This window comes from Pyrgilauda ruficollis, unplaced genomic scaffold, assembly GCF_017590135.1.
Source record: "Pyrgilauda ruficollis isolate IOZ18807 unplaced genomic scaffold, ASM1759013v1 scaffold25, whole genome shotgun sequence".
NCBI classification, from domain to species: Eukaryota; Metazoa; Chordata; class Aves; order Passeriformes; family Passeridae; genus Pyrgilauda; species Pyrgilauda ruficollis.
In genome coordinates this window covers 7320632-7339804 of record NW_024523822.1, presented here as the reverse complement: position 1 = coordinate 7339804, position 19173 = coordinate 7320632, and the positions used below count along the sequence as shown (strand labels likewise).

The window sequence follows — 19173 nt, the reverse complement described above, 5'->3', positions numbered from 1 at the left end:
ATTATCTTCCTGATTGTGAATGATTGTTAACACTGAGATCATGTATATAACTTCATGAATAATATAAGTAGAAAATCTTGAAAAAACTATACCTACTTTGAAAGAAGTGAATAATATAATTTTTAGAAGCAGAACTGTGTTTTACAAGGTAATATATGCAGGCTGAATTACCTTGCAGCTACCAGTCAAGCTAAAATTTCTTCCTCTAAAATACTCTATACTACACTTCTGTGTAAGTGTAGTGGAGTTACTTAAATTATTCACTGGAAATTGTACTTGTTTCAAATTTAACCTGTCTAAAAACAGACACCAAGTTCTACAGAACAAACCCAAATGTGTGCAATTCATAACTATTTATCAAATAGTTTAAAACAATTGTTCTGTAAGTGCAGCCCAAAGATCACCTGCAGTTGCAAAGCCTTTGTACACCCAGCTCTCAGTGGGCTTTTAATAATTTCATTTACATGAAGCTAAAGTTTCACTGGCCTGCAGGTGAATCTTGTGATGTAGCCCATACACTGATTCATACCAGTATTAACAAAACTCCTGTTTTAAGGAGTTATAAGGACAGTGCTTGATTGCTGATCTAACCACAGAACTCTTCACCTGCAATGAACAGCTGATGGTTGATGTGACCCAGGACACACTGCAAATCACAGGGTAGCACTTCTTGCTGCCAGAGCTATGAAACTGTTTAGCAGCTTTGCTGCAAAAGTACTGCTAAAACAACTCCTTGGAAGTTCAAGATTTGTGAAACATTTGGTGGAAATAGACCATCCTTATGAGACCATGACAGCTGGACTATCCAGCTCACAAGCTCTCCACCCTGTTAACTTTTGTAATGGCCTGAAAAACTCATGTGGATGTGGAAATAATAGTGAATTTGTGGCTAAAATTTCTGCCCCAAACATATTTGGACTAAAACTGAACAAAACTAAAAGCTTCAGATACCTTATGTGGGAGATTCTAGAGGACTGAATGGAATTCTCCTTTCCTTTCTCAGGAAACTTGCACGGACAAACATTACCTACAAGTCTAATGCTTTCCAATGGTATTTTCCAATTCCTTGTCATCTTATTGCAATTGCCTGGATTCTGGCATCCTTTCACTAACTGTTAAGCCAGTCCATTAAGTAAAATCAAAATAGCGAAGGAATAAAAAATACCACTCTATATGGGAAGGGTTAAAGGAATCTATCATTGATTGTCACTCAGAAGTACAAAGATTTGCATGACTGAAACCTAATTTTAGACACTGAAAAACAGTTACACTTCTAAAAACATAAGCTGCAGCTGCACTTGTTATTCCAAGTAGCTCTGCTAAAGTTTCCTCATGGATCGGTCTATTCACGTTGCATTTCTGGCAAGACTGAAATGGTAGCATTCTCTCAGACACTGCAGCACACCATTTCTGTTTTCCTAGAGTGTCAGCATTATAGACTAAGTAAAAGAAGAGAGGGTAAAAAATTCCCATAGTTTTGTGGAGTTACAGCCTTGGATGGTCTCTCAGATGAACTTGACTGCCCTGGATTCTGGCTGCATGTGGATAGTGCTGGGTCCCTTCTCAAGGTCTTCCAGTTTGAGCACAAATGTACATGCCTCTTAGCACCCCTTATGGAGATACAGAGCAGGTACTCAGATTGCCCGGTCCCTTCACAGCAACTGCAACCTTCTCAAAACCCCAGACTGGGAGCCTTGAAAATTTTTCTTTCCTTCTACAGAGATTGCAGATAGAGATACTCAGAGGGAGACACAAACTGTCCTCAAAGAAGGATCACAAACTGCTTCCTGAAGAGGTGCATGCAACACACATATTACAAAAGAACAACTAAAACTTCCTTACATCTCTCCTGGGAATTCACTCTTTGCAAAACTCAGATTTTTGGCAAAATCACATTTGAATCCCAGAACCTGATTTCTAAAGTTCATGTTGTCCTTGAGGATATGAAACTGTTTCTAAGAGAAAGCCTTTTACTTTTTTTAACTTCCAGTTCCTTTGTGCTCTTTTCAGTGGGTTTAACTCTCTCCTGGTGAGTTAATACTGAATTGAACTCAAATCCTTTGAATTACAGGCAACAAATTATTTTTAAATGTTTACATTTGAAAATACGATATTTCTACATAAAGAACTGTTTTCTCTGTCATTCACCTCCTGTCAGAGCCTTCCCAGAGATCTGAATCTCAATCTAGCAGAATTCAACAATCAACCTAATAAAAACCCCCATGGTTACATAATGGATTATTTATCAGCAGTAGTCACCCACTGTTACATGATAATACAACAGTTACTTAGTTTTGGCACGTGCAAATTGTTGCAGAATCTACTAATGACTACTTAAACACAGTTTAGAAGAGTTGACTTTTATTGTTGTCCTCTTTACAGTAAACAATGTACAAATGCTATCCTAAATTAACATTCAAGAAATATTAATATTGCTTATAAACAGGGAAAGAGAGATAATACTGTTACCTGCTCAAGATACCATGGGGGCACAAGGCAGAGTGATGAATGGAACTTCAGAACTCCTGAGCTTAACTGATTCACTTGATTACTCTCCTTCATCTGACAAAAGTATCCTTTTGTTCTTTAGTGCACAAATGTCTAAAATCAATCTGGATTTTTCAGAGCTAAACAGTACGTAGTTTCAATATTTCTTGTTGAGGTGTTTTTGTGTGCTTCACAGTCACAAGCAAATTAATGTGAAGAAATCCAAAGAGAAATATGTCATAAATTATGTGGTTCCTTTCTGTTATTTATTCTTAGAAGAAAAGTTCTTCTTTTATATTCACAATGGATTAAAAAGCCATGAAGTGTGGTAAAAGCTTAATCCTGCTTAATAATAATAATAATAATGAACAGAAGCAGATAAAAGACAACCCCTCTGTTTCACAGGGTATTTGCAGTATTCACATTAGACAGCCAAGGCAGAAGTACTGTGGATAGTGACCAGGAAATAAAGGCAAGGTGAAAACAGTTTAGCAGCAGTCACAGGGTACTCACCTAACCAACTAAAGGAAACAATCTATAAATACCAAACAAAAGTCAGATTTATAAAGCAAAGTTGGGAGATAACAAAGTTAGAGCTTTAAGTTTGTACCATCATCCTAAATATAGGAACAAAAAGAGAGAAAGTATAAGATGCCTGAAGGAGTGGACAACAGGCAAGTAATCAAAGCTGGCATCACTGGCAGAGCAGAGACAGGAGCTGGCACCTCTCATTTAATAAACCAGATGGAGAAGGATTTTCACCCTTTAGCTGTACCCTGGAGGTAATACAAAAGCATTAGTATTTGATGCAACAAGATGGACACAATAAGAGAAATGCAGGTGACTGATTGGATTTGAAGGGGAAAACAAATCTGGAGAAAAGCATTAAAGTAATTGAAATGGTTACACTTCTGAGGCACAAGACATTGCTTCTATAGGGAAGAACCCACTATTACTGTTGGCCATCAACATCAGCCTACGTCTAGAAAACAATTCTAAAAAACAACTGGAACAATTGGCTCTGACCTCCTAAAAACACAAGTCAAAATTTGTTTCAAGGGGTTTCATCATAGAAAATCTATGATGAAAAATCTAGTCTAGCTAATCATAATTAAATGTCTGACATACACTGTAGTAAAGATAACAGCAGGGTGAGGCCATCCTATAAGAAGATGGCATCTAATGAAATAACATAGAAATACCCTACCATATGGACAAGCGACAAGTAAGACTGTGGGAAGTGGAAGAAACAGCAGAAAGAAGAGGCCACCTGCCCTCTGAAAAACAGTGCAAGCATTCATGTAAAGAGAAATCATAATAGGTTGGAATAAACCATACACATTTGATCACATTTTCAAGCAAACAAGGCAAAACAAAATGAGGAATTAGCATTTCCAAATCCTCTGCATGCTTGGGGTGTTGACCAGAGAGATTAACTGTGTTAACAGTTGACTAGCAATCAAATATATTTTAAAATTGGCACCTATATTTGGTTGCTTGTTTGTTTTACATAAGTAAGAAGCTATATATCAAAATAAAATTTTATGTTGTGTACAAGCATATAAATCCATCCAAAGTCCCTGCAAAAACCTATGCTCACTTTTGGAAATCAGCAGTAAACCTTAAAAAGAGTAGAAGAGTACTTCAGGAGCTTTAGAGCAGATACAACATGTTTCCTAAATAGAACTTCAACATATATATGATGAAATAATTTTGCAATATATAGGTACATTTTAGTAACATAATTAAATTAAGAAAAATGCCAAACAGATTCAGAAAAAGTATCTTGAGTAATATAGGAAGTAGAAACAATACTCAGTGGGAAATAGGAACTGTAAAACCAGGAAAATAATGGAAAAAGACACAAAAAAATAAAATTGGATAGGCAGGTGAATCTATATAACAGACCTCTGTACAAGCTGTTTCAGCATTGTCTGGCCTAAAATCTAAAAAGTGAGGTGCTGTGTACCTTGGAAGTAAAGACACCCCAAACACCCAAATTCTGTAGCATTCTGGCACAAACATTTAATCTTTTAATCTGGCACAAACTATTTAATCTTTTCCAGTTGTCCAGGGCCAAATGCTCATGTGCTCTGGGTATGAACACTCCAGATAAAGTTCTCAGTTACTGCACTTTTACAGAAGGAAGAGAGAGAATTACAGGGAAACAAAATAACAGTCCACATACTTCTCAGATCTTATCAGCAACTGAAAATAAATACACAGATTGAGAAACACATTCACTGGCACTGTATTAGCTGGATACCTCTCTGTAGTCTCTGTCCTTGTATTGTCAGGTTTTCCTTCAGTCCTCCACGAATATGGTGACCACAGACTAGTGAGACCCTTGCTGGTGTAATCAAGAAAACCGAATATTGTGAGGACTTTAAAATAAACCTGAAGTTGATAGGTCAAGACATTATAATCATGTCAGAGGGTTCTGAACTGACTAACAGGTTTTCATAGGCACCACAACTCATACAGACTCAGAAGAGGTTGGCAGCACTGAAGAAAGATGGAGCTGATTAGGGAGAAACAGGAAATCATGGGAAATTGCCGAAGTTCCTGGTGCTCAACCCAAAACAAGCACAGCTGTAACTCCTTACAGACCAGTACATGAAATCAAAAACTTGGAAGTTTTATACACTGAACATCTTAATATACATGAACCAGTAATGCAAAGGTGGAATAAAACTTAATCCCTTCAGAATACGGCCAAACCTAATCAGTGGGTGCTCATGGTACTCAAACAAAGTCAGAGTTAACTGTGATATGGTGGCCATCCAGCCCCCAACTTAATGTATTACTCAGTAATGCTAGGAAAGTCCAGAAGACAAGAAAAAAAAAAGTGGAATACTACATTGCTAAAGGTTTGCCTTGGGAAGTTATTGGTGAGGCAGCCAGGATTTCAATAGAGCTGTTATCCTCAGAGCATCTTTCTACAGAACAGTCTATCAAAAAAGATTTTACTAGCCCTTACCTCTACCAAGTTACAGAATACTGCTTGTATGACCAAATGGATGAAATTCTTCACAATTCCTGAACAGGAGGAGTCAAAATTAGGAGGAGGCAGAGAAAGCTCTTGTTAGTCTCATCACCATTTTAGTGACTTTGTAAGAAAACAAATATGCCAGGTGTATAAAATTACACAGAGATTGCAGATGTCATATCAGGTCCCATCTACTGAAAACAAAAAAACAACCAAAACCCAGTTATGCAGTTCAAAGCAAAAAAGACGAAAAAAGTTTGATAAAAGCCAAAGAGAGATTGGGACAGAAGAAACATCTACAGATTTCTCACTATTTATGAAGTTACCTGAAATTTGATTCCTAATTTCTGTGAAAATAGCAAGAACCCACTGCATAATAAAACAATCTCCTAAAACATCTGCTGCATTTTTTCTAATGACTTCTTCTAAGTCTCTTTTTGGCAGCTAGGCTTTGCCCAAAAGTGAGCAGAAAGGCTGCACTGCAGAATTCAGTCTGGCATGTTGGCCTGAAGGGAACATAGGAAGCAAAGTAAAAATTAACAAATTGTCAGTCAACAAAATTTACAGACAACCTAGAGGGAAAGCCTCTAAGTGCAGAGCAAACCCCACAGCACACCACCAATTCATATCTCTAAGGGCTGCAAGACAACATGCACAGTGTTATAAAACATAACTAGAATATTTCTACGAGCTCCCCAAACACTCATAAAACATAGGCTGCTGTTATTTTCTCTTCTTAGACCCCAAATAAGGGTTTTATCCTTGCTTCCTGCTCCCTTAGTAGAACAAGACACAATACTGCTGTATCCTATTGCCACATGATATTACTTTAGGACAGTCTCTCACTGAGATGTTTCTTATGATGAATTCTTGTTCCTAGTCTAATCCAGTAAGTGAAAAGTGATCACAAATAATCAATGGCACTTCCCGATTTCTTCAGTCATGCTACATCACTACTGTTGCATCTCTACAACTATCACACTGCTTCCTGCTGCCCTTAGGCTTTGTGCATTCCCCAAGTGTTGGGAAGGATGAAAGTTTGACAAGAAAGTCTCATAGATAGGGATGCTTGGCAGAAAGATTTTTGAATGTAGAATCTGAAAAAGGAATAGAAATGAAAGCAAGTTTTGATATAGAAGAAAAGAATTGCTGAGCCAGTCTTACTGGATAACCAAGGAAACAAAGGGTATATTAGTTAGAAGGGGTTTTAATGACTTTGAGCAAAGGATAAACCCACCTCAAACAAGAAGATGCTTTTACCAAGCAGAAAGATAACATGGGCAAACAAGTCAGCACATGTTGCAACTAGAAAAAAGTCTCAGAATTTTCCACTGCAAGAAAACTGAAAAACAACTTCTAGCCTAAACTGTAATGTACTAACTTTTAGTCATTGGAGAATAATAACATGAATATGGTAATTATAGTAGTTGTGATAGGCTATAGATAAAAGTTAAGGTATAGATTGGTTCTACTGTATTAAGATGCTCAGCAAAGAAAAGTATATAATGCATTTGTAACCTAAACTAAGGGTCTCCAGGCCTGCCTGCAGATGCAGCAGACAGCTGTAGGCACAGGCTCTGTCACCCAGGACCCTGGACTGCTGTAACGCCGACCCTGGACTGCTGTAATGCCTTGGATGTAAAAAACTGCATTTGGAAGAGCTGCCTGGAGTCCAGCATCTCTCACTTAGGCTCTTACACCCAAGCCTGTGCAAAGCTTGGGAAATGGGAAAATGTTGCCTACTCAGAGTGCACGCCTCTGCTTCCCCTCTATGGACAGCAGAATGGGTCACAAGAAGAAAGATTCCTAAGATGGCAGCAAAAAATTGGTATACTGGTATTCATAGTGGAAGGAAGGGCAGAACAAGAGGGAAAGCAGCTTTCACGGCTCAGGACACAATAGGAAGATACAGTTTCAAAAACAGAACATTCATTTGAAGGGCCAGATGCATCTCTTCGTGATTAAAACAAAAACAAAACCAAACAACTAAATCAACCCACCAAACAAAAGCCAACCAAAAAGCAAAATAAATACTGATAAAAGTACTGTATCATCCCAGAATTCAGAAAACATGGCAGGGTAAGAAGAGGAAGCTGAATCTGTCACTACTGATGTGAATAAGCCCTTAGTTTTCTTGGACATAGAATTTTAGGGGAAGGAAGATTATCTCCTTAGCAAGCAATTCTCATGTCTGGAAGCAAAGGCAGGAGACCAAGCATTGGAAGAGGTGATGTGGTAAGAAGTCCCTGTGAAAGCACCTGAGAGCTGAAAAATGCCACTAATGCACACACATCATCGGCAAGATTGAGAAGGGCATGACCTGTCTTACAAGCCATAAGAAATACAATGGAAAACAATTTATATAGAAAAAGGTATCCACGACTACACATGGTAGGAGAAAATAAATGAAATGAGATTACAGAAAAGGGAAATTGAGATAATGGAAATGCAATGGAAAAGAAATGGTTTCCAAATTCACATACATTCCATGAGATGATGACTAGCCTTGCGCCATATGTAATGACATGGATCATCTATGCAACCTCAGTCATAAATCTTGAGTTGCACCATGCCATTAATGACTTCAGCTTTCATCCAGACAAAGTTTTTTATTCGAGGTACTGGAGCTTCACAAGCTGGTGGTGTGTCCTGCCCACCTGCAGACTGAAGAAGGAAAAAAAAAAAAGTGAAGGAAAACACTTACTTCAGGTAAGTATAAGATGCTGAATTTAGTCCAAAAAGAAAAGAACTTGACCAAATACATGTCCTTGTTAAGAGTCTCTAGATTGTGTCAAAGTACTACTTCGTCTGTTTTGGCTTTGTAATATGTTCCTTGTTGAATTTCTTGCATATCAGAGAGATTACTCTGCAGCATCTAAAAAAACCGTAATACTAGCACTCTTGGCATTTATCCTGAGGATTCTTGGGATTTTCCTTTTTGAGTTCTCAGAAAAGCACTCAATTTTGCTTCTTTCCTGAGCCCTTAAAGGAGTTATTATTAGATACAGTTATAAAGGAGTTATTACAAGATACAGTGTTATGACATTATCTAATCTGTGGTTCTTGAAGAACAGAAGGATTTACCGAAAGTTTTAGATACATAAGAGTACATTCACTGCAGAATAAATACTGGACCAATAGCTAAAGGACACCTTTTTATTTCTGAAATGTTTCAAAAATGTACAGATAGGAAACAAAACACCCCAAAGACTTATGACTAGCTTATTACAGTCAAATAATTTCAGAAGCCTTACAGCTAAACACTTCACTTTTCCTATCTTCTTTCACTTTGATTATTTAATGAACAGAACAACTGCTGTGAAAAAGCAAGCCTATGGTAGCAGAAAATAATTTTGTCATCACTATTTCTTCAGTAACACTGCCTGTTGTAGCATGGGACTGGTCATCCAGATTACTGCTCAACTTCAACCATACTTTGTAAACTGAGTATTTTCACTGTAAAAAGCATCCACTAAGAACTGGGAACACCCATCAGTTTGTTTTACACTACAGTAACTGTATGTATCATTAATCTCAGCACAGTTAAGTTATTAAAGCAGAAAAAAAAAAAAAAGGTAAGTACCCAGATTTCTACAAAAGGTCAAATACTATAGATACTGTTGAACTACTACAATAATACATATTATTTGAGAAGGTTCATTAAAAATAGTTCTGTTACCCTTAACTCCTAATATCCATGTTTAAATATTTCACCACCAAATTGCCAGTACTTCAGAAAATTGTTACTGGGAAAAGGAAGATAGAAACTTTTTACAAGAGTCTATAGTGGTAGAACAAGGGGGAATGGCTTCAAACTTATAGAAAAAAATGGGTGCTAATTTCTTCACTTGGTGGATGGGGGTCTTCACTAATGATAGCAGAAACAGGATGTTAATGTCTTCAGGAATGACTAGGTCTGAAGAACCAACCAGAATGGCTGTGGTGATCTTTAGGAGAAATGGGTCATAATGTCTTAGAAATGGGTCTTAATGTCTCTATGAGAATCAATCCACCAAGTTTGTTGCAGAACCCAGACAATTAACTTTAGCGTAATAGGAGAAATGAGTTCACACAAATCTACTGCAGAGCCCAGATGGTCTGAACTTCTGATGGAAAAGGGCAAAAACCCAGATATCCTGACCTTCCCAACTTTAGGGGAAAATGGCAATGCATGTTTTTGGGGGAATATGTGGTAGGTGGTTTGGGAAGGCTGTATCTTCCTAGTATCTCATCAGTGTGGAAAGGAAGAGGACAACACATGGTGGGAGTTTAGGATAAAAGGCGGCTGCATCCTCCAAAACCTGAAGAGAGACCCCACGGGGGAACAGCCTAGTGGACTCTCTCCCTTCATTAGAATAAAGTTGCAGGACTCCTCTGCCTCTTTTTTGGACACTGGCATTTCACAGCATAATTTTCTGCAAGAAACTTTAAGAGAATAGGTTTAGATTAGATATTAGGAACAAATCCTTCACTGTGATGGTGCTGAGGCACTGAAACAGGTTGCCCAGAAAAGCTGTGGATGCCCCATGCCTGGCAGTGCTCAAGGCCAGTTTGGATGTGGCTTTGAGCAACTTGGTCTAGTGAAGAGTGTCCCTTACACCAATTACCTATTAATTACAGTGACCTTCTCCTACTTAAAAAAAAAAAACCCACTCTTACATGCTATCAGTGAAGAGAAGAGAAATTAAAAAAAAACAAGATAATCATTTAACACAAGAGGCAGACAATGCCATGAGACACAACCGCCACTTAACATGCAATACCTTTAACTACTGTCATCTCTTCATAGATCAAGGAAGATGTGGTTGCTAATTTTATTTCCTATTCACTTAGCAATGCTGTTCAAAATGAATGAATCAGCTCCTTGAAACTCAACAGCAAATATTTGTCACCAGTGAGTGTTGTGAGTCCTTGTACAAACACATCAATAAATTTTCCTGAGTATAATCACATTCATCCCTTCCTGCTTTTATTAAGAATTGGGATGCTTGAGTCCCCAGGGTGTTTCATTACTCCACAGTTATACTACCACACCTTAAAGAAAAATAAACTGTCCTCGGGTCAAAGATTCCCTTCACACTTTTTGCCTTGACATTGTGGCAGTCACTTACCATTTCTGGGACAAGGAACAGCCATCAAGTTACCAGCAAAAGAACAGTGATTTAATTCATGTTGTGATTTCACCAATACCACCTTGTAAGTAAGCTTTAATAATGAGCCCTAATGAGCCTAGGATGTTAATGACAGTACCTAGTTTTAACCTATCAATATTACTCATATTGCAAGATTACCTAGAAATCACACCACAAAGTTGGCTTACAGTGTTCCAGCAAATAGAATAACTAAATAACAATAAGCAGTCCCCTGTTGAAAATGGGTTGAAAAATTTGAAAAACAGACAAACAAAACTCCTTAAACAAAGAAATGAAACAAAAAGACCCATCTACCAAACTTGATATAGTTTAGGAAAAATTGTGAAATTACACCTTTCATTTTACTGGGATAGTGCAGTGTGAAAAGGAAGATACTTTCTTCTAAGATGTTTCCAGTAGATTTTGGAAAACTCCACAATCCATTATCATTTATTCATATTACCAGTGAACATGTAAACACACAGGCCAAAGAAGTAAAGACTCTGGTTTACAATGAAGCAGCATACAAAGTTCAAGAATGCAAGATTTACTTTCACATTTGGAAACCTTTTATTAGCTTTTTACCTTTCATCTCTCACCCTTCTAACACACTATTCCCTACAGCAAGGCAGCATTTCCCACCAGTCAATTAAAAAGGCAAGTGACTTGAACAAAGAGTGCCCCAGACACTGACAGATAAGAAGCACCACATCCAGCACAGTCTATCCAGCACAGCACCCTGCTAGGACAGACAAGGAGACACTCCTCTGAGGATTAGAAGAAAACATAGGAGCATGCATGGAGATAAGAAGATCCATCCTGCCTACAGCAATACCTACTTGTTAAAAATAAGAGAAACAGATCTAGTCATCACTGAGTAACCAAAGGGAGGGACTGGACCTGAGTACCTTCTGTATTATAGGAAAAAATACATTAACCAGTCCATTCCATATTAAAAAAAAACCCAAACCTAAGTGAAGGTAAATGAAGGGAGTACAGAAAGTGCACCATTAAAAAATGCTTCATGGCAGCATCTACATTTGAAATTACTTTTGGGAATGACACCTCTGCTCCCAGTATCAATTAAGGATTCAGTACTTCTAAATAAATATACATTTGGCATCTACTTCCATTCAGTTTTCAAATAGCTGTAATGCCAGTTCCTTCAGTCTCCACCTCTGTTCCTCACCTCTAATATTTTAATTTCATACTAAATGCGCTTCCATAAATACTGTAGCAAACAGAAGATACAGTAACTTTCAACTGAACAATTCTGCATAGCACCATAACTACAGATGGGACACAGCTCATCTTCTGGTTTTCAGAAAATCAACACATTATAGATTGCAGTATTCTTTGATAATACCAGCTAAAGCTATTTCAAAACCATATATATTTTTTGTAAAACTGTTTCTGAAACACATTCCACTATCTGTTCATTATTAGGAGCTTTATTAGGAAATTCCAAGTATTAGAAAATACATTGTAAATATCACATCTGCTGGACACCAAGAAATACACTAGTAATAGTTTGGATAATATCTGAATTCAATTTCTTCATATTTCAGAAAGCATTTTTAGCAGGTAATTTTGACTTCTTTAGGGGAATGTGGAGCATTTTCATGGTTCAACCCCAGCTGGCAACTAAGTACCATGCAGCTGGTCACTCATTATTTCCCTGAGTGTGATGGGAAGAAGACTCAGAAAAAGAAATACAAAAATTAATGGTTTGAGGACTGTTAAGAACAGTTAAACAGTATGGAAAAAATCAGAGTGAAATATTAGAATAAAAAAATATAATTTTAATTACCAAAAAAAACCCCTAACAGCAGCAGATAAGTAAATCCAAGAAGAACAAGTGATGCACAATCCAATTGCTCACCACCCTCTGACTGATGCCCAGCCTGTTCCCAATAAGTGGTTGGCCAAGCTCCCTTCCTATCTCCCCTCCCTAGTTTTCATACTGAACACGACATCCTATGGTATGGGATATCCCTATAGTCAGTGTAGGTCAGTTGTCCTGGCTGTGCTCCCTCCCAGCTTCCTGTGCAGCTCTTCATTCACAGAACATGAGACACTGGAAATCCTTGACTTAGGGTAAGCACTGACTTAGGGTTAGCAACAACCAAAACATCAGTGTGTTATCAATGTTAGTCTCATGCCGAATCCAAACTAGAGCACTGTACCAACGGCTAAGAAGAAAATGAACTCTACCCCAGCTGAAACCAGGACAAGCATATAAAAATGCTACCAAGCAACTACATGGGCAGCAGAGCTGTTCTCTGCATGTGTTCCAATACAGTTAGTTGGCTTTACTGACTTTTCTGACTCTCCAAAGCATTACAAATGGAGAAGCTTGCACACTTCTCATATTGCTGACGTGTGACCACTCATGTTCTCTCTGAAGAAGTGGATTCAAGCATGCCTCCAAATGCCTCCCAAGTCACTTCCCAGTTTCAGCTTCAAGAAAGACCCAAAGCTAGATCATGCTTTCCACCTACCAGCCCAGACTTCTGCAGAAAGAAAACCTAGGAGCAGAGATCAAAAAGAAACCATGGTGTTACCTAAACAGAACACAAGCCCAGGTTATGTTGTGGCACACATTCAGGGACAGGTTAGCTACTGCCAATGACTCCTCTGTGGGTAAAGAGTTACTGGGCAGGCAACTAGGGGGAGAAATAAAGGATCTGTATTGCTCTAAACATGTACTTGCCAAAGAAAGAGTCTTACAAAATATAGCACCTCTTGTATAAACTGGATATCTTTCATATTTTCTTGTGCAAATAATTTTATTAACAGAGCTCTACAGTTCAAGCACTCAAGATTTGTGTGTGGCATCACTTATGTCCTGCCAGTCCTGCTCAGGCTGCAGCTCAGGGACAGGATGGTGGGCAGGTAGATGGACCTGTCCTGAGCCAGTCCTCAATCCAGCTCTGCTGCCTGGGCCTGCCTGACCACAACTCCCATCACAGCCAGCAGGCTCCTACACAGAGATCACTGCAGGTATTAAGGTCACCAGTAACAGTACAAGATTTTAGAAATACTGTGTTAAAGGACAGTGTGCATCTGTCAGCCTTCCACAATACGGCCGAACCCTTCTCCATTTCCTCTCTATGCCTCAGCTAGTCTTTTTCACAATAGATAAGCATTTTAAGTGTAATCTTTCAGTGTTGGAAAAAACTCTCAGATAAAAAAAGAATTCTGTTACCAACCAGAAAATGAAAATATAGAATTTCAGTAACATAACACTACAGCGATAAACAAATTATGTATTAAGAAATCGAAAAATATTTACATTTTTGAAAAAATAATAATTTCCACATACCGTACTTAAAAAAGCAGCGTAAGAATTACAAGCCTTGCTGCTAAAGTGTTCTAAATAATTATGTTCAAAACAGACTACAATAATTATGTTCAAAGCAGACAAAAGTCAGCCTTATGCTAGGAAAATTAACAATACGTTGAAAACTGTACACGTACATTCTAGTCAAACACACAGAATGACCAGTTCATATCATCACTGACAGCCTGTTGTCACCAAAGACATTTGGTTTTGGTTCTTAGAATATTTATGGCAGCCTTGAGAATGCAGAAATCTTTAAAACAAATATTATACAAAACTTGGATCAAGAACAAAAAAAAAAAAAAAAAAAAGAAAACATTCTGAAAGAATGACAAAGCACAGGGGAAAAGAACTATTGCGAAGCCAACAGTTTCAAAACCAAACACCCACTCGTAACTGGCACTGTTTACGCTGTGGAGAACAAAAATTCCTGCCCAGAAATGGTATGTCAGCTAATATTGAAATGTGAGTTGCAGGAAGAAAAGAGAAAAATGCTTACCTCTGAATAGAAAAAGAAGCAATAGACCTAATGAGGGATGCCACTGCTCCAACTTTAGCAGCTTCCACTGCTCCCTGTAACCTGTATTGCACAGTTTCACCATAACTGATGAAAAGTTCGTTGTAGACGACAATCTTCCCCTTGGCCTCCTGAGCTCGTTTGTGCAGTTCGTCAAATGAGGCCACAACTATGACTTCTGCTGTAATTCCTGAAAGAAAGTATTACAGGGGTTTTAGCAATGCTCTCCTATAGCTCTCCTACGGCCACTTCCAACAGACAGAAAAACATGGACTGTGCAGAACTCAGGAAATCAGCACTAGGTTTTTTCCTGAGGAAGGAAGATGATGTGAAATGCTCCATCAGGGACCAGTACTGAACAGATGTGATAGAACCCTGATCAAGTACACACACCTCTGTAAGCCATGCTATCAGGCTGGTATTAGAACTTGAAGGGTGACAAGGATACATGGGGGGAATTTTGCTCACTGCATAGGCTTTAATGCCTATTGTAATCATTTATAGTACAAAAACATTTGCAAAAGCTAGCTATGGGATTAATTAAAAAAAGATAGTAATCTTTTCATGGAAATGTTTTGATATGTTGCTAAACAACTTAGCTTAATATAAGACAGCTGGAAGCCCATATTTTTAGACTGTTAACTCCTACAAAATGATTAATCCATAAGTGAAATTAAATTAAATGCAATGAAATGCAATATCAACAAATTTTGTGATGTGCTTAATAATAATAATAATTTAATATTTAGTCAGGAGAACATAACAGTTCTATTGGATCTCCTTCTGGGAGTTTTTCCAGGTAGATTCTTGTGCATGACTATTCACACATGTTAAGTTAGATCCCACCCAGATCTTTGTTTTTAACAGCTGGAATAGTTTTAAATTGCTGTATTATCTTACTTGAAAAAACAAAGAATGGTACAGATAAGCCAAAGAATCCTTCTAACTTTTAAGTGCATTAATTGAGGGACTATATTTCACAGCGTTTGAGAAGTAACTCATCAAAATTACCACAATGCTGAAAATTCAATTTTGTTGATTGGTTACAGAGATAAGTGGAGACTGCTTAACAACATGGGCTGGTACTTTGCTTCTAAATATATAAGAAATAATGGATGTCTGAAATTTTAGTGTTGTACATTTCACCTAATAGTCACAAACTACATAAATGGAAGCTGAAACTAATAACAAATTCGCTAGGAAGTATTTATCAGAATAAAGTGAAATTATCATGTTTTTAAGAATAAAATTATTCTCTGTAAAAAAAGTCCCTTTTTCAGGTTGGTTAGTTGTTGGTTTTTTGTGCATGAAATGAGAATTATTTAGAGGATTTCAAAGACTTGTATTTAAAACCACAATGAACGAGAAAAACTCTTAGAAACATAGGAAGGTAATGTCTCTCAGCATCAGTGTGCCCAGGCTCATGGCTTCTTTAAGATGAAACTACACTTTAAAACCTTAAAGAAACCATTCCACAGAAGTTTGATTTCATTAGAATATACCAGTATGAATATAACAGACATTTACTGCTACAACAAAAGTGAGTTTTAGCTACAAAAATAACCTAGTGTGAGAGACATCAAAATTTTAACTATTCAGATTCTTACCTTAACCTGGCAATGTTTTAGAGAGGCAAACCAAAGAATCACCTTCACACATTACTAGCTGCCGTTGGCAGGCAGGTGAGTATACTAGCAGACTCCAGCTGCTTGTAATTAATGGCAGGTTCAGCCACCTAGCTCAGGAACATCCCAGCAACAGGATAATTTTGGCTATGGAACCATGCAACTGGAAATAAAGCCAGGTATCTGAAAAATTTCATTTTCCATGAGAGAAGTTGTAGTCTCAGTAGGCTGATGCTACTGCAATGTCTGTTTCATATTATCTCTTCCCAGTGCTCCACCTGGATCATGCAGCAGGCACTGGAAGGACACAAGTCCCTGTTCATCAAGGGAAGCAAGGAGAATAAATCTTCTGGGCATTACTGCATACATGAACAAAACACCAGCTCTGCAAAGCTTTCTAAGAAAGCTACAGACAGCTAGTAAGTGTCTATAATTCCTAAGAAATATGATGGTGAAATAAATTTATGGCCCTTCCTAGATGACAGGCATTAGGAGTTTGTACAGTGAGAATTACTGGAAAATGTACTGGAAATTTGTTCTAAGGGAAGGAACACAGAGTTGCAAATTCCAGCTCAGTATCTCTACCCTCAAATGTCCTCAAAGAAGCTAAATAAAGCTCTCCTTTGATTAAAAAAAACAACAACAAAAAAAAGTTCTCTCTGCAAGTTTTACTTAATGGCAGCACAGTATACATAAAGCATGAATTACAGTGCTTTCCATAACAGTGGAAAGCTTCGGATTAATTAAATTACTCATTTGCATTTTAGTGCCATTTTATACCATTTCAGATTCTCTGACTGAAGTTACAAGAGCAATGTTTATCTTAAACAAATATGTGGATACACATGCACAAACCACCCTTAAATCTTCTGTGCAAAAGGAGAAATAAAACAAAACCCCCAACAGTTTACCCGTTTAAGGAGACTGAGTTATTCCCTTTAGAAACTGGAAATGTCTCACCTTACTGAGCCTTTAAACAAATTAATAGAAATCTACCCTAGCATGTCCTACCAATTCAGTGCCTCATGGCTCTGCTTCCCATGTTGAAAGATACTGTCTCTTACACCTATCATTACAATAGTGGCTGTGTGTTATTGAACAGAAATCTTCAGAAACCCCATCTAAGGAGGGAGACAGACTGCCTGCTTACCTAAGCAAGATATAAAGATTATAACACACACAGTCCAAGAGATGAATACAGAGTATATGGGTAATTAGCAAAGTAAAGGGCATGAATCATAGAAAGCAGAATTACAAACATGATAAACTTGGCTGAGTGTATAAAGCTGAAGACTATTTATTTGATCTCATCACATGAAACATATTGCTGGGTTGGGCAAACAAGCAAAAGAATCTAGGTAGTATATGGGTTTCCTCTCATTTCTCATATTAAACAGCAAATTGAACCCTATTCTTTCTGACAATCAAGGTATAGGAAGGGTGTTCATGGTGGGAACAAGCACGAAATTTTCACCTACCAACAAATTTATATTTTACAAAGTTCTCTGTACACTGAAATGCGTGTTTCTATCTCAAAATTTGAATATGTCACAACTGTGATGATCGCACTGCCAGTTGAAATAAGTGGTGTGGTATCGGTCACAGGCAGGATGAACACAAGACTGATTATGTATATATAAAAGTATATATACATATATATATTTTTATATGTATATATATTTACATATATATAGACACACACACACACATATATATGAAAGCAGCCATAAATCAGCTGTGTGTAACACTGCTCTATAGAAGAATTCTGATTCCTGGCATGAACACTTCTGTCTGGAGAGTCGCCTCCTCACAGCTGTTTACCTGCCAGCAATGATGCAAGGAGTAGATCAGTTCAAAGGGGATTCCTCCCAAGATTAACTGCAGCTAATACTTTAGTCATTTTAGTACCTACAGACATGCATCTGTCTGTGTTAGTAACAGGTTTCAGTGAAGAGAAAGAAAAAAAAGGAAAATCCACCCTATTATCAGATTTTAAAAACCGGTGGATCTTTATTAAAACATCAATGAAATTTCATACAGAATGCATTTTTACTTATCATTATCCCAGAAACACTCTATTCACAAACACACAGAAATTCAACCAAGTTAGTTACAATCTATTACTATATTAAAAGGATTTAGTAAATCCAGAAAGAAATATTATTTGCATACTGTTTAATCTTACTGAATACCAATTTTCTCATTACTTAACTATGGCCTTACTCTGTTCTTTTTTCCCCCAATTTCATTTTTGTCATCCAGGTAACAGAAACAGTACCTTGGAGATCCAGTTACAAAGCCAAATGCAGTCATCATTAATTTGGCAATAAATTCTTTTCAATAGCAGCAAGCAAACAACTCATTCCTATGGACCTCCTAAACTTTTGCTTCACACTAAAGTAAGAATTATGATTTCTTCTACAAATCACAGTATGGAACAGTGATGCTACTGATCCAAATGCACTGAAGTTACCACTGTCAAATAAATAACCTGATGGGCAAGGCAATTTTTGCTTAAAACTACTAAAATACAGTCATTCTAAGCCTAAACAAGACAAAGCTGGAAAAGAGGTATCAACACAAAAAGTCAACATCACATCTAATTGTTCTGACAACAGTGGAAATTTTGAAACTGGAGGAGATGCATCTGAAACTGGAGGAGATGCATCCTGGCCTTGGTAGTCATGAGAGGAAGGAGACAGGATGTTACTTCCCTGTTCATCAGAACGAGGCATCAGGATATCAGGACAGGAAATCAAGACAGTTCTTCATGGCAGAGCAGGAGTAATAACACACCACAACCACGGTGCCTGACACCCATGCGGTGATCGCAGCCCTGCCCCACAGACCAGCCACGTCAGGCCACCCTCACGCCTCACCTCCTGCAACATCCCAGATTTCTTTGTTCCTACTCCAGCTCTTCCACAAAGCTAATTTGGCCCAGAAGCTGCTTCATCAGGGCATACTGTATTCTATGCTGACCCTGAACACATGCAAACAGTAGCCCCAAGCTTTTCTTACCTTAGTCTGGCTATTCCCATTGTCCTTCAGACTTGATCATCTCTCCAGATTAAATGTAA

At 37.8% G+C, this 19173-nt stretch overlaps 1 protein-coding gene across 2 annotated transcripts in view; it reads right to left on the bottom strand.

Annotated features, from left to right (window-relative positions):
• Nucleotides 1–19173, bottom strand: part of CPQ (carboxypeptidase Q) — a 142119-nt gene that overhangs the window by 101152 nt on the left and 21794 nt on the right. For both annotated transcript variants that reach the window (XM_041470900.1, XM_041470902.1), the window contains exon 3: nt 14451–14658. In XM_041470900.1, coding sequence (XP_041326834.1) covers nt 14451–14658 — 208 coding nt within the window. The remainder of the gene's footprint in view (nt 1–14450; nt 14659–19173) is intronic.